Source organism: Thermobia domestica, chromosome 2 (assembly GCF_964235325.1).
Source record: "Thermobia domestica chromosome 2, izTheDome1.hap1.1, whole genome shotgun sequence".
NCBI lineage: Eukaryota > Metazoa > Arthropoda > Insecta > Zygentoma > Lepismatidae > Thermobia > Thermobia domestica.
Window position 1 is genome coordinate 2078346 of NC_137455.1, and position 16872 is coordinate 2095217.

Consider the following 16872-nt stretch of genomic DNA (forward strand, 5'->3'; position numbering starts at 1 on the left):
AAGCACCTGTAGTTCGTATCTCATGTTAAGCTACAACTTACATAACTTCATAGCTTATAAATGGTGTTAAAGTTAAAACAATCAATAATACAGACCATGCTGTTCTGTATTATTTTATGATAGGTAATAAATCTGTTTTTAAGAATAGATTTGTTTTACAATAAATATAAATCAAGATCTAATGACTTCTGTAATATCTCATTGACCAAGAACTGTTAAATATCCAGAAAGACTTAATTTGAAACAGGCAAAGTTCTAATATTTAATATGTTTTAACACTGTTATCTTCATTATATATGCAATGTTTAGTTTTTCTCTTGCTTATTTTAACCTCTATACCTGTGTTATGTTTTAAAGTCGTTCGAATGATAAAAGGCTTAAAATATTTTTTTTATTTAGATTGGAACTTTCTCTGCCATTTTAATTTTTTTAAATAATTGTCGTAGCTTAAAACATTAGTTTGTGTATATTTATTTTTCATATTTCAAATGTAACTTTCTTGTCTTAGTATCTACAGCATAAAAGTGAATAATTTTCAAATTGAAATTTCAATGTAATACGAACAGTTTGTTTTCCCTAACGTTTTCATGTGAAATCTCAATCTGAAATTCTTGTGAAATATTATTGTCACAATTATTGATCCTTTATTTTGTCTAATTATCCGTTGTTTTGTTTTATTAAAGACGAAGCAATATCCTGGAAGTACAGCTAATGAATCCATTTTCCGGTGGGCTAGTGAGCTCCTCGCATATATCAGGCAATCAAATCAAAATACGCATTCCAGTTTGGAATACACAAATTAAAAAGGGACAAGTATGGAAGGTATGGTCGTATTGAAGATTATTTTTTTTTATTTATAAGAAACAAGAACTTATATGTAAACTTCTACAAATAATCTTTGTAGTAACAGTAAAACAATCTTAAGACTGCTGCTTAGATTCTTACGTAAAAATAATTGGTTTAGCTCTTTTGACAAAAGAAGTTAGCGTTTACTATTTCCCATTTTAGTATTCGGTGTACTATATTTTAGGTCTACATGGAATCCATCATCTGTTACTTCAAGAAACAATAATACATTCTAGACAAATATTTTAACTCATAATTTTATTTACCTACTATTACCAAGTGATAGGTTCCGTATAGACCTGAAACATAGTACATCGAATTTTGAAATAGTGAATGGTAAGTACCAAGTTCTAGTGCTTCCTTTTTAGGATCCATAGTACGTTTTCGTTTTCGTACCAAAATGCAGTGTTGTCTTTAACCGCTTATTTAGATCCTATAACAGGGATATAAGCCGATTTTTTTTATTGGTCAGATCAGATATTGACCAAAAAATACCCCAAATGCGTTTTGGAACCAGAAGGTCAAGTTATTGGCGCCAAATGGGAGGGGGGAGGGGGCGTGACCACATATTTTTTCTTGAGGTAATTTTCAAAAATTTTTCTCACCCTTAGCTTTCAAGATATCATATTGAAATTTTTGCATACGTATTAAGTACAACTCTAACTATTTATAAAAATTTTTGAGATCTCTATATAAACTTGAGCCTGGGCCCGCTGGCTCAAAGTTTTCGAAAAAAGGATTTTATCGGAAAATTTCCCGCATTTTCCCTAATTTCTATATATATACGTATACTGCATATATATTGTGTATTTTTATATATATATACTGTACATATAAAAGGTAGGGTTAGTTACCTTGAGATTTTTAGAAAATTTTGTCGCTCTTACTTTTCAAGATATCACATTGAAATTTAGCACACGTATTGTGTACATAACTACATAGTTTTTCAATGATTTTGAGATCCTTACGTCAACCCAGGCCAGGGCCAGAGGGGCGCAAATTTTTTTAAAAAGTTATTTCCGAAAAAACTCTCTGTTTTCCCAGATTTTCCCGTTTCAGGTGTATGATACGGACAAGTGAGTGGCACTGTTGGAAAGGTTGTTCTATTGTGGAAAAAAACGAGATATGAACCATGATCCTACAGTAAATAGCAATGAAGCTATACCTGCTTGACTAAAAGTTTAAAATTTACCTCAAAAAGTGAAGATCCTATAAGAGTTAACATGAATATTCAATCACTTCAAAATAAAAGAGACGAATTGGAAATATATCTTGAAAATAAGATTGTATAACTAAATCGGATGCTATATATGTATATCTTATGGAAGTAATTTAAAGATCTGGATGTAGTTTAGGATGACCAGACGTACTGATTTTTGCAGTACAGTACTGTTTTTCAAAGAGCTGTCCTGAGTGTTGCGAAGACGCCTGGAAAATCGAGAAATGTTCTTTTTTAAAATGTCCTGTGAAATGTCCTGACTTAATTTATTTTTTTGCAATATCTTAATGTTCCATTCTTTATTCATAACACTTTGAATCACAGCCACTCTTTTCCTGAATGGTGAGCCGCTGTGTTGTTAACACTTCTCGAAAAGATGAGGAATGGAGAATAACCAATAAACATTGTTTTACAATACATTGTTTTTACTGAGAAAGGGTTGTTAGGGTAGAAAGGTTAGGGCTTGGTAAGGTAAGAAAAGTTCCTTTTCCAACTTATGACAGTGATGCTAACCAAGTAGAAGTTCCCTTGTACCGGTCAAAATTTTCTCTCATTCCTTAAAATAATATCACGTTCCGAAAATGGATTTAAAAAAAATCTTAGCCCAGCACAAAGTTTCACTGTACGTTCATAAAAATAAACTATTTTGTCATTTATCAAAGCATTTGGAGCTGTGCTGAATTCCTTCAATACTTTTTTTCAGTACTTTTCTTTTTAACGAAAAGGAATGATTAAGTTAAGGTTAACATTAAATGAAATAAGGACATGCGTATTGCGACGCAGTAAACTATCATGTACTATTATATTTGTGTCCTACTTTCCGCTTGTCAGAATCTGGTCACCCTAATGTACTTTCGCATATGAAAAGTGACTACCTGAGCCTGAGTTTGTTTGTTGCTTTAATTGAATATTTATTTCTTCGCTACGAACGACATCAGCACCAGTTTTATTACTGCGTCATCGAATCCTTACTTTACATCTTCTATTGTAGTTTTTTTATTATTATTATAAAGAACGGGGTACATAGTGCCTCAGTGGTAGAGCACTTACCTCTGGTGCGTGAGGTCCCTGGTTCAATCCCTGGCTAAGTAAGTTTGTGGTGGACAACATCGTGTCCGTGGGTTTTCTCGGGGTACTCCCGTTGTGATGTTTATTTTATAGGATGGTAATTTAAGTAGAGCAAACATTATATTAGATAGTTATTAGTTGAATTTTTTTGAGTGTTAATGAAGAAATAAGTTATTATAAAATGATAGTTTTTTTTTTATTGTTAATTATATATAGGTGAAAATTCAAGTAATAACTTTAAATTGCAAAATTAACATGTCAAAATATTTTGTAAGTTAACATGTAATTCTAAATTTATGTAAAACATTTCAATAAATCTTTTGTTTTGTTGTTTGAGCAATATAATTGTTAAAACTTAAAATTTTAAATAATTTTGTATTCTTTTAATATTTTTGATATTTAGTAAGTTAAAAATATAATATTTTAAATAATTAATGTGTAATTAAAGCTATAATTATTTTACAAAATGCTTGTTTTAAAAATTATTTCGTTTTACTAATGTTTTTGTGTAAATAAATATAAATATTATTAAATATAATCATTTTCTTTAATACCATATTATGTGTTTACATTTAATAGTCAAATATTGTAAAATATTTTATATAAAAACATTTAAATATTAATTAAATTTGAGGTAAAAAAAATACATATACACACATTACACTACACCAAATACACATATTAAAAATTTCAACACCATTTTGTGACGTTTATTTTATAGGATGGTAATTTAAGTAGAGCAAATATTATATTAAATAGTTATTACTTAAATTTTCACCTATATATAATTAACAATAAAAAACTATCATTTATAATAACTTATTTCTTCATTAACGCTCAAAAAATTCAATTAATGACTATTTAATATAATATTTGCTCTACTTAAATTACCATCCTATAAAAATAAACGCCACAACGTTTCCTCCCCCATTCTCATTTCACTATTTCTTCCATTATCATTCAGTTATCTTAATTGTCCATCTTTCTTGGCCTAACGGGCATAATCTTGGGATGTTAAACTGAAAGATTTCATTTCATTTTCATTTTCTTATAAAGAACAATTTGTATCGAGTATTTCATGGACATCATTTCGATTTTTGTTTACTTCTGGTTAATGTCCCTTTATTTAACAGTCCACTCGCTGCTTTTATGAACAAACTATTATTCTAATTAATATCTTATATGAAATTCCACAATATTTTAATTTATTATTCTAATGAGGTTGCCTCTAAATTCACTTTTTTAGGCTATTGTGAACATCACTTTCACTGGCAGATTTAAAATATACCGCAAACACTATTGTGAATATTTGGTCTTATATGGTTAAACAGTATGTGCGATATGTCTTTAAGATGCGAGATAATTTTAAACAGACAATTCAGTTCCGAGTGGAAGAAATGCGGCCAGATCCAAATTTTTAAGTGTGTAATTATCCTCTGAAAACACTTGTTGAGATCCTATTTAGGTTCCGTGAATAAGAACGTTCTTAACGTTGAGGTTGTATAATCTAGGAACGATGTGTAACAAATATAAATAAATATTGTACATTAATTATGTGTTATACTTTGCGATCTTGATTATATTGTTCCATCTATGATCTATATTTCCTTTATCTAAATTGAGTTTAGATTCTTTGGTTCTGATAAAAAAGGAATCAAAAACATTTCTTCCTGCATCAATGGCACATGAATATAAAACCGTGGTGCGTTTTATGTTATGTCCTGTATCCAGCAGATGTTTCCATAAGGCGAAAGTAGGAAATTTTCTTCTAGTCTTCTTGATATGTTCTTTGATCCTGGTTGAAATGTTTCTGTTTGTCATATCAATTTAAGATTCGATACATTCACATGAAATACTGTGGACCCCTGAGGAAAATTTTTGTATGTTCAGAACCTTGCCAAACTGGTACCAGATTTTAGCGAGCAATCAGTTCTAAATTTGTTACCCATTTTCTTTAGCGTTTCAGAAACATCTGCCCAGATGAGATTTTTTTTTTCAGGAATCATATAACAGTTGTAATACTGCCATGCAGATCTTTTCCATTTTTGTAGCATGCATGTGTCAAAGTAATTTTCCTTATGTTTATTAAGTTCTCTTTCTTCTGTGGAATATCTTAAAAAGGAGGTGGGAATAGGTCGATTCCTTATTAGACCGAAGAGCAGAATTTGTTGTCCCTCCTGTAAATGTTCAAAAAATTGAAGCTGTTTTCTGACTCTTGTTCTGTAGTGAATTTCATGCTATTGTGAATGCTATTAAATTCTTTGACGAGATCAAAGAAAGTGTTCTTGTCTTTGTAGATGATCAAACAATCGTCCAAATACAAAAGGAATCTAACAAATTTATATTTCATTTTGCTAAATTTTTTGTTTCGAGTTGGTTCATTACTTTATTGGCAAGGAGAGGAGATAATGGGCTTTCCATTCCAAGACCTTGTTTTTCCTGGTAAATATGTTCTTCAAATTTGAAAAAACGGTAACTATTTTGGAGACAGCATTCGAGAAGTTTAGTGACTCCGTAGATAGCGAAATCGATGCCTTGTTTTATCTCAGTATTCTCTGTGTGTAGGTTATGGCTTGTTGATCAGTATAGAATTGAGAACATATTATGACGTCCAACGAAGATAGGTGTAAATCATTTGCTTAACTAGTGATCTGATGTCAAGAATTATTTCCACACTCTTTTTAATGGAGGAATTGAAACTTGTGATGCTGTCAGAAAGGAGAGTTATTAATCATTTAGCCAGTTTTTAGCTAGTTATAAATCATTTAGCTATGGAGGAGAGTTTCTGCCGGAGATTATGTCTGAGAAGAAGATTTTGATACATAATTCCGGTACTAGGTTAGTGGCGAAAAGGTATTTTAATGACTTTAGCATACAATATCAAAATTCTCGTTTACTTAACGAAACTTGGGAGCTGGTATACACGACCAATAACATGAATAATGCATGGGATAGCTTTCACAATATCTTCATAAATTATTTCAATGAAGCGTTTAAAAAAAAAAAAAAGTATACCGTTACTACTTCTACATATAATAATAAAAAAACAGGGGTAACAACCGGTAATCAGTATTAAAACACCAAATAAGACATTAAGTTCTCTAAATGTGGTGTAAAAAAGGGAATTTATCTCGAGAAATGCAAGAATATTATCAACGCTACAAAAGGATTAATAGAAAACTTTTGCAAAGCTTGGAAGTTTGCCAAGAAATCCAATTATTCAAATTATGTAGACAATAGTGAAACAAACCCGCAGCTATGTGGAAGGTAGTAAACACAGAGTTAAAACATAGCACCAAAACGAAAAATGAAATTACTGAATTAGAGGTTAATGGGAACAAAGTTACAAATCCAACCCATATTGTAAACGCCTTTAATGATTATTACACAGTTATTCATTACAAGCATATTCCTAATGATAAATCGCACCCAAACATTTCTAAGATAAATACAACTATCGGTACCATGTTTTTACGCCCCACCTCAGCAAGAGAGGTACATAATATAATAATGACATTGAAATCAAAATGGTCTTCTGGTCTGGATGAAATACCAATGGCCATTATCAAAAAATGCAGCTCACATATCTCGGAACCGTTGTCCTACCTCATTAATATTCCTTTCAGACAGGCATATTTCCTGAGAAGTTAAAATACGCCAAGGTTAAACCGTTATGTAAGAACGGGGCCAAAACAAAAATAAAAAATTATAGACCAATTTCCTTGTTGCCTTCTTTTTCAAAAATCATTGAAAAAGCTATTCTCAACAAATTATACCATTTTTATCTAAACACGATGTAATTTCTCCCACACAATTTGGTTCTCAGAAACACAAAGGAACTGAAATTGCTATATATAATTATATCAATGAGGTCATGGAAGCCCTGGATAAAGGCAAAAAAATGCGTGGGAATGTTTTTGGATTTATCCAAAGCTTTCGACTCTGTACTTCATGACATTCTTATCCATAAACTTAACGGTTACGGTTTAAGAGGAGTTGTTAACTCATGGATTAAATCGTATTTGCAAAAGCATGCCCAAGCTGTTGAAATATCATTTGTGGCAGACTCAGCTGATTCAGCTACTCATACATCTAAATTTAAAAATATTTTTACCGGTGTTCCTCAAGGGTCAATATTAGGACCCATATTATTTCTGTTATATGTAAATGCTTTGCCAAATGACGTAACATTAACAATGCAACTATGTACGCCGATGACACAAGTCCAAGTATAACAGACACAAGTTATGATATTATCCTCGATAAAATTGACGAAACAACCAGTAGTTTAGAAAACTGGTTTGCACAAAAAAGAAGCTAAAATTAAACACAGACAAATCCAGAGCCCTAAATTTCCATTAAATTCAAAATAAGCATTGCGTTGATATTGATATAATGGTAGATAATCAAAAAATAATGTATTCAAGCTCAACCAAATTTCTGGGACTTTGGCTAAATCATAACCTTTCTTGGGAAACACACATATCTTTATTGGCCCAAAAATGCTCTATGCAATAAAATCTATAAAACATGTTTTAAATCTAGACACGCTTCGTAACTTATATTTCGCACTCTTTCAGTCTTTAATAACATGACATAATCTTCTGGGGAAGTTCCTAAAAAAGTAATATATTGTTCGTGATTCAAAAAAGAGTTTTAAGAACTATAACAGGGGCCAAAATAAACGACTCGTGTAAGCCAATATTCAAAGAACTTAAAATATTGCCTTTGCCGTCACTATACATATTTCGCATGTTGCTCTTCGTTAAAATCAACATTGAATTACTCAACACACCATCAACACATAAATACGACACCAGGCGTAAGGGTAAAATCCCCAGCAAACAGCATCGGACAAAGTTGTACGAAATGAATCCAACATTTATGGGTACCATATTATATAATAAACTTCCTCAGTGTATTCGAATGACATAACAAAAAGGACAATTCAAGAGATTACTGAAAATGTCTATTACAGTACTGTTTATATTCCGTAAATGAATACCTAGATGTGTAAATGAGTTTGATTAGTGATAGTATTTAAAGATGTTTATTTTTTTTCTTTTACCATAGATGTAGCCTAGTATTTTAATGTTATCAGTATATATATATATATATGTCACAACTATGTATGTTTATGTATCTTTACACCTTGACGAGTGTTATTCATACGCACGAATTCGTGCAAGATGTATGATTATAAGGACAAAACAGAATGAAATAAAATGAAATAAAGTCCAAAAATGAACGATAATAATGAAACATGTAGTTTAAGAAATTTAGTTGTAGTTCGGTCAATGATTTTTTTGTTGCTGCTTCAATGTACAGATTAAACAAATTTCTGACTGTGAATATATTTGCCTTACTGCTTTTAGAAGTGTTCCTTTATTTCTTTCTCTTTTTACTTCAATTGTTGCCTTCTGTTCTTAGTTCACTTTATATAATATTCTTTCCTCTTTGCAGTTTATTTCCAGTTTGTTGGGAATCTTGAACATTCTTTTCCATTCTATTACTCTTAATATAAGTATTTGATGTAAGGTTTTTTTTGTCAGTATATATATGTAAATAAATTTCGTATAATTTCAGTGTTATATGTACTTCAATAGAGGCTGGAGAGACAATGTATGTGATAATGGGAAATTCGTTGATGGAAATCCAAACTTATTCGAATGCTCTTGTTCTGATTTAGGATATTTCGGGTAAGTAAATAAAAAAGTTTTTGTTGTCAGAAAACTCGCACCTTTCTGTTGATTTTTATACGGATAAAATACATAATTCTTTGTAACAAATACCTTTTAACAAAAGAGACACTGACAGGGTGTCTATCGGTCACGAAAGTCACGAATGTCACGAAAAAGTCACGAAATCAAAAAACGGTCATGAAAGTCACGAAAAAGTCACGAAATTTAGCTTTTGGGTCACGATTTTTTAAAACTGTACAAATGTAATAACAGATTGGAAAATTTCATTCTATAAAACGTCAAAATTCATCACCAAAATTGTCAGTGGTCGGCTTTAGACGCTACCAAATCGCAAGCAAAGTACGTTTCTATCGCATGGATGAAAATTCGGCCTAATTCGCACCCAAATTTGCTCTTGAAAATGTTAAGAAATTTTATGATTTGGTGAAGAAAAGGTCACGAAATTTCATTTGGGAATTTTAGTAGACACCCTGCACTGACCAAAGCTTAAAACCTACTTTATTTTAAATTATAATTTGTAACTGTTTCGGATATCTAGCATATCCTTCTTCAGACACTATCGAAATTAATGAAAATACAGACATATATATAAATGTTGTTATAACAAAGTTTAAATTCTTTAACAGTCATATATATAGTCATTGTTATAAAAAAGTTTAAATTCTTGTAACAGACATATATACAGTATATATATAGTCATTGTTGTACTTTTTTATTTTTACTTATTTTTTTTCTTTCTTTTTTTTCTTTTCTTTTTTTTTTTTTTGGTCCTTATTTACTGAGGCCTTATTTTCATTAATTTCGATAGTGTCTGAAGAAGGATATGCTAGATATCCGGAACAGTTACAAATTATAATTTAAAATAAAGTGGATTTTAAGCTTTGGTCAGTGTCTCTTTTGTTAAAACAATCAATCCAAAGCCATGAATAGTCTTACTAACAAATACCTTTTTTTTTTTTTTTTTTTTTTTTTGCGTTGCGTTAGAGAAAGTTGTTTTCTTCGGTAAAATGAATGAGGAACTTTATCTGCATTTATATAACGTAATTTTTATTGAGATAAGATAAATCTTAAATGCAAGGATCAATTTGAACTCTTTGTTAAACTTATCTTACCACCTAAATTTTGTAATACAACCACATTGTAGTTATTTTTCTTAATGAATGAAGCATAATGAAAATGATTTAAATAGAACTGTGATTAATAACTTGCATAATCATTTAATAAATATTAATTCTTAATCAGGCATCTTTCATCAGAAACGAATACTACCCAAGGTCGTATCTTCGAGCCTCATGCTTTACGTCTCGCATATCGCATCCACTTACTGTATCCAATGTGGCTACTTTATGACCGTAGTGACTTTCTACCTTTATTAATTCACCTAAAACAGCTTTGTATTTTATTTTCACACTTTTTGGCCAACACCATCCCGCTCCCATTCAACTCTTAATGTACACTTCGATAAATGGCAAATTGGACAACTAAATCTTTGTCACTTATCGGCCTTGCAACTATAGATGCTACATCTATCTATCATATGAACTGTAGCTACCAAGTAACATGAGCTTCGGCTATTTACATCAATGCTGGAATCGCCCAAGAAGCACAAAATAACTTCATTCGTCAGAACTAACAAGTCCTTATGTGTGGACTGAACGACGTCTCTAGCTACACTTTTAGACTTCCAAACAACGCTATTCATGAAAGCCGGAAGTCTTATAGAATGACTATGTCCATTCGGCCGTCTGTCAACAGGTATCAAAGCAAACACAACAAGAGATATCGAGAAACGTTTTTATTTGTAATAGGTTCAGCACCCCAAGAATAGTTTCTATCTCAAATTAACCCTCTATTCAAACCAGAAGTAGTTCAAATTAACCATTTCCGGTTGCAACGTTTCTCATCATAGAACGGTAAGAGAAGTGGCAAGCGGTTTTATGTAATCGATTCATCGTCTCAAGAGAAAATATCGTTACAACTCACAACACTGTACCGAAAATAGAACTGGCTGAAATTTACTAGTATTTCGGGTTTCAATACAGATTCTCATAGAGTAAAAACGACAAATGATGTCGAGAAATTGTTTTTGCAGTCAATTCAGCTTATGAAGAACAGCTTGATCTACTACGTTAATTCCCTATTGAAACCGGAAGTGGTAGAATTAAACCATTTCTAGTTTCAACGTTTATCACAACGTTTTCGTGTTCCTGCACTTCGATCATTATCTAAGAAGGAACTCTTGCGACATCTTAATATTCAGACTTCTGAAGTACGCAGAATTATCTCTGACCTGAAGTATCTACATAAAATAGTTAATGGAAACTTAAGATCGGAAATATTACTTCAGGAACTATCCTTACGTGTCCCTTCCCGCATCACCCGGAATACCCACCTATTCCATCTTGCCCGTCCTAGGTTGGTTATTATAGAGAGGTCTCTTTTTTATAGAATACCAAACAGTTATAATCAAGTAACAACTGATGTGGACATTTTTTCGAGCTACCCAGTGTTTGAAAGAGCAATTAAACGAGTTTTTAACGGAATAGTTTTACTTTTACACTCTTTTTTCTTTGTTGTTGTTATTGTTGTCTTGTTTTTTTCTTTCTTTCGTTAGCATGTCCCTGTGTAAAATGACAAAGTTATGCTGTATCTGGGAATTTTTTCAATAAATAAAAAAAATTAAAAAAAATAAAATAAAAATACACATGGATACAGTAAGCGTTTTTAATCGATTGAGAGTCTCACAAGAACATATGTCCACTCGCAACACTCTTCCGAAATCTGAAGTGGTTAAAATTAACTAGTACTTCTGGTTTCAATACTGATCCCCATAGAACAGAAACAGTAATAGATAGCGACAAGCGATTTACAAGAGAACATACAATCAGCACTCACAACAATCTACAGAGACCGGAAGTGGTTGAAATTTATTAGTATTTTCGGTTTCAATATTGATTTCCATAGGGCATAAAAGTAAGATGTATCGAGAAGCTTTTAGTTTTATTTATTTATTTATTTATTTATTTTGCAATCGATTCAGTTTCTGAAGAATCGATATAATGTCTTCTTTCTATTCAAATCGGAAGTGGTAGAAATCATCCATTTCCTTTTCAGCGTTGGTCGACATAGAACAGAAAAGGTAATAGATACCGGCAGGCGAGTTTTAGCAATCAATTCAGCTTTTCAAGGGAACGTGCGATCACCACCCACAACACTCTACGAAAACCTGAAATGCTTGACATTAACTAGTACTTCCGGTTTCAATAGTTATTTCCAATCGAAAGGCGGTTTTATGACACAGATTTAGTGTCTGAAGGATGAGTTTCATTCCGACTTTTATCTACCTGTTTAAACCGGAAGTGATGAAAATTACGATTTTTCGGCTACAATATTGATCACATAATAGATAAAACGGGAATAGATGGTGATAAGCAGTTTTTCATCTCTAAGTTTGTTCTCTATTGCAACTGGAGGTGATAGATATAAATTAGTACTTGTTGCTTCAATATTAATCTACATAGAACAAAATACACAAGATGGTGAGTAATGCTTTTTCATATGGATTCAACATCCGAGGAGGGGCCACGGTGGCTCAGTGGTAGAGCGTTCACCTCTGGTGTTTGGGGTCCCGGGTTCAAACCCTGCTCCCGCCAAGTGAACTTTGTGATGGACAAACACTGTGTGCGTGCGTTTACTCGGAGTTCTCCCGTTTCCTCCTACTTTCTTCATTCCACCATTTCATTCATCTCTCATCATCACCGTCTCCTTTAGCATAAACGTGGGACGTAAAACTCAAAAAATTTCAACATTCCTGGTTCAAGTTTCACGTTTGATCTTATTCCTCTATTACAACTAGAAGTTATAGATATACTATTTCAAGTTTCGGTATTTATTTCGCATAGGTTGCAAGTCTACCGTAGATTTACACTGTAAAATGAAACTTACTTCTTTTTTATTTTTTTTTATATTTATTTATCTCTGATAGCCGCAACATCTCTTTTTCTTTATTTTCGAGTATTCACTTACCTCACATCCTCGTAATAATGATATATATATATATATGTTTTCTTAACTAAATAGAAATGTTACAACCTAATGTACTCGTATAATTATATGCAATTATATGCTTGAATCAGTTTGAATGGGTGTATGATTAATATAGTAAATAAATAAATGTCAAACCTCTTAGACCAACTACATTACATGCAAACAGGGTTGGCAAAAACCATGGTTTTTATTGAAAAAAAAACGTTTTTTTGGTTTAAACCAGTTTTTTTTTGGTTTAAACAAGGTTTTTTTTTTTGGTTTAAATAATTTACTCTATGTATTCACATCATACATGGACAAAAATAAGTTTGTTTCGCCTTGATGTTAGTATGAAACAACTGGGTTATGCTAGAAGGGGTCACATAAGCTTAAAGCAGAATAAAAACCGCTTCCCGAGTTACATCCGAGAGAAATTTTCCTCCATTTGAACTCGGAACCAGGACTAATTGGCCACAAATGCGATACGTCCGCTGACTAACTCACGAAGGAATCCTGATAAAAATACGTTGTACTGATCTTTACATGCTTCTTAATATAACTGTCAAAAGTCATTTCAGAAGGACAAAAAGATAATCAGTTGCACAAGTGAAACCATTATACAGAATTACATATGGACAATTTCAAAGTACTACAGAGTACAGAACTAATTTAGTTCAAGTTAGTTAACAACGACTTTTATTGGTCCAATTAAAGAAATACAACGACTTAATTTGCATATCGATAAGAAAAGTGAATAAAGATACGAATTATTTGAGTCCACTTTGGCTCAGACTCATTTATACATAAATAGATACCAAAGATACTTCTCATTTCACTAAATGCCTCTCGTGAGGTCTGTATGACCCCCCCAAATATTCCAAATTTTAAAAACCCCGAAATTATTGTTAATATTGAAACTTTTGTAAACTTCTATGTAAACAATTCATGACTGGCTTGAGTACAAAATATTAACTGTCTGAATTGAATGAATTAAGTCAGGGTTGTTTTCAGGATTGCATTCCGCACTTTTATATAAAAGGACTACCTACGTTCAGTCAACAAACACGTCATCAGTTCTAGACTTGCCGTTTGCCTAGAAGTTACGTAAGTTACCAATAGCGTACGCGGGAATTTATTTCGGGAGGGATCCAAACTCAATATCAGGGTATTTTATATTAAAATTCCTAAAATTGCCCCTAAAATTAGGCTAAATTTACAAAAATGTCAAAATTTCGGGGTGTCCGGACCCGCAGGACCCACCCCCTGTGTACGTCTCTGTAAGTTACATAATTCAAGAAGAGGTGGAGCCTTCGAGGTTTTACTTCAGCTACCACAAGGAACACAATGTAAGTGCGTTTCCATATGAACCTTTTCTGATAGTTCCAGATTCCTTTCTTCGTATCTCAAGCACACCCTTTATGCACGTTATAAGAACAACTAATGAAATGAAACCTCTGTATTCCTCAATTATCAGTTTCCTATTCTCTTCAATTCATGTTTCTCTCTATCTCTCACAATATTTTGTGGGAAATCAGCTTAAGATTTAGATAGACTGAGAATCTACGACTAAGGGTTCGATTCTCAGTTAACGCCCCAGTATTAAATATTTTTCACAGAATGTCAATATATCCGGTGTTCTAAAAATGGCGCCCACGGACTACAGAGCATTATTCTACAAATCAAAATAAAGTGAAAAATATATTTATGATTGTATACTTTTTGGGTCCTCGTCTAAAGATGCGAATTGCAACGCCGCAGATAGAGAATCATAGAGTAGGTCTGCCAATTAATCAAATAGTTACATCGATTCTTTCCAGATGGCAGTTAAAGTCGATATACATTGACGCTAGCTCGACCTATTATCGTAACAATCAATGTAACTGTTTGATGGATTCTTAGAACAATGCTAATGGTTCCAAGTTAATCTACAACTTTGCTACATAGTGAAATTTTTGATTTCCCTTAGCGGCTGAAGGTGGCCTCGAGAATATATCACAGGGTGTCTATCGGTCACGAAAGTCACGAAAGTCATGAAAAAGTCACAACATCAGAAAACGGTCATGAAAGTCAAGAAAAAGTCACGAAATTTAGCTTTTGGGTCACGAATTTTTTTTTTTATCTATACAAATAGAAGCACAGACTGGAAATTTTTTTTCTATAAAACGTCAAAATTCACCACCAAAACTGTCTTTATGATGGGCTTTAGACGCTACTAAATAGCAAGCAAAGCATTCTTCTATCGCATGCATGAAAATTCGGTCTAATTTGCACCCAAATTCGCTCTTGAGAATGTTAGGAAATTTTATGGTTTGGTAAAGAAAAAGTCACGAAATTTCATTTGGAATTTTAGTAGACACCCTGTATCATTATACTATTAGCATTTGCACTTTATTTTGACCTGTAGAATAACGCTCTGTTATACGTGGACGCCATTTTTTGAACACCTGATGTATTTTCCACTTTGCATTATTGACTACCAAGCTGTTTTATTCTATTTTTTCTTGCTTTATCAACTGATTTCAACGAAAACTTTGTTCTGCTAGTATCATTTCCACCATATTTCTTTCAGCGTGTTTGTGTCAACCAATGGATCTTCCACAGAAGCAGTGATCCCAACAACGACTACTTCCACTACCACTACTACTACTCCTACTCCTACAACTAGTGCTACTACCACTACAACTACTACTACAACGACAACAACAACTACTAAACCTCCCACTACAACTGCTGTGAAAGTGACCACTACAAAAAGAACGACCACCATCGCAACAACGATGCTCCCCACTCAAAAGAAACAACCATCGAGAATCTCCAACGAGACTACCAACGTCACATTCTGGTAAAATTCTTTCTATTACTTTTGCACATTTCATCTTATTTGACGCTAACGAAATTATGCTAGTGCAGAAAAGTAGCAAAGAATTTATACGAATCATATTTCAGTAGTAAACGTTACTTTTCTACATATTATTACAATGTTCAACTGTAATATTTTCCATTGTAGAAGGTTTGCTTTTAACACACTTAAATCTGATTTAAACTACTCGCTGAGCATAACAACACGTTCATTGTTTAAAAAAAAAACGTGTAACAGTTTTGCCAGCTATCCACTTTGGCTTCATCAGACAATATCTAGTGTCATCAGATACAAAATGTCTAATGAAGCCAAAGTGGATAGCTGGCAAAACTGTTACACATTATTTTTTTTTTTTTTTTTTTTTTTACAACAAATGTGTTGTTTTGCTCAACGAAGTAATTTAAATCAGAACAAAGTTCAAATAAAATTTATTGTAATCCTTTCTACATAAGATCAGAATTGTTAAAGGTGCTTTCTAAATCAATCAATTAATTAAGGACAGTTATGATACACTGATATTACAATTATGAATATTTAAAGTATTAATTACTTTGTGATGTTACGTATTACATTCTAAATGACTTACCTTTGAGGTTTCCCATTTTGCAAATACATTACATTACATTATTATTATTATTATTATTATTATTATTATTATTATTATTATTATTATTATTATTATTATTATTATTATTATTATTATTATTATTATTATTTTTATTTTTATTATTATTATTATTATTATTATTATATTAATCTTTTATGTATGGTGTAGCCAAACACAGCAGTATGTCAGATTAATAACTAAACACAACTACAAGAACATAAAGAATACAGATAAGAAAATGCTTGCTTTCTTTCTTACAATTTCGTACCAATTAGATATACAGAATTTAAGGTTTCTTACTATATTGGTTACAATGCCAATTTCAAAGCACTTCCTTTTCAATTTTCACATCTCAGATCATTATAAAATCGCGTGAAAAATGAAAACTTTTGTGATTTACTAATTGATCTGCCCTCGTATTTTGTCGTTTTGAAATTGAAATCTTCCAGTTTTACATCCCACAATTATACCGCCTAGGCTAAAGGAGACGGTGAGGATGAGAAATGAATGCAATGGTGGAATAAGTAAAATGGGAGAAAATGGG

The 16872-nt window shown here is 32.0% G+C and overlaps 1 protein-coding gene across 1 annotated transcript in view; it reads left to right on the forward strand.

The window, feature by feature from the left end:
* The window catches only part of LOC145669808 (uncharacterized), a 330876-nt gene that overhangs the window by 296753 nt on the left and 17251 nt on the right, over positions 1 to 16872 (forward strand). Inside the window, exons 36-38 of the mRNA XM_081738154.1 lie at positions 684 to 822; positions 8720 to 8832; positions 15431 to 15703. Coding sequence (XP_081594280.1) covers positions 684 to 822; positions 8720 to 8832; positions 15431 to 15703 — 525 coding nt within the window. The remainder of the gene's footprint in view (positions 1 to 683; positions 823 to 8719; positions 8833 to 15430; positions 15704 to 16872) is intronic.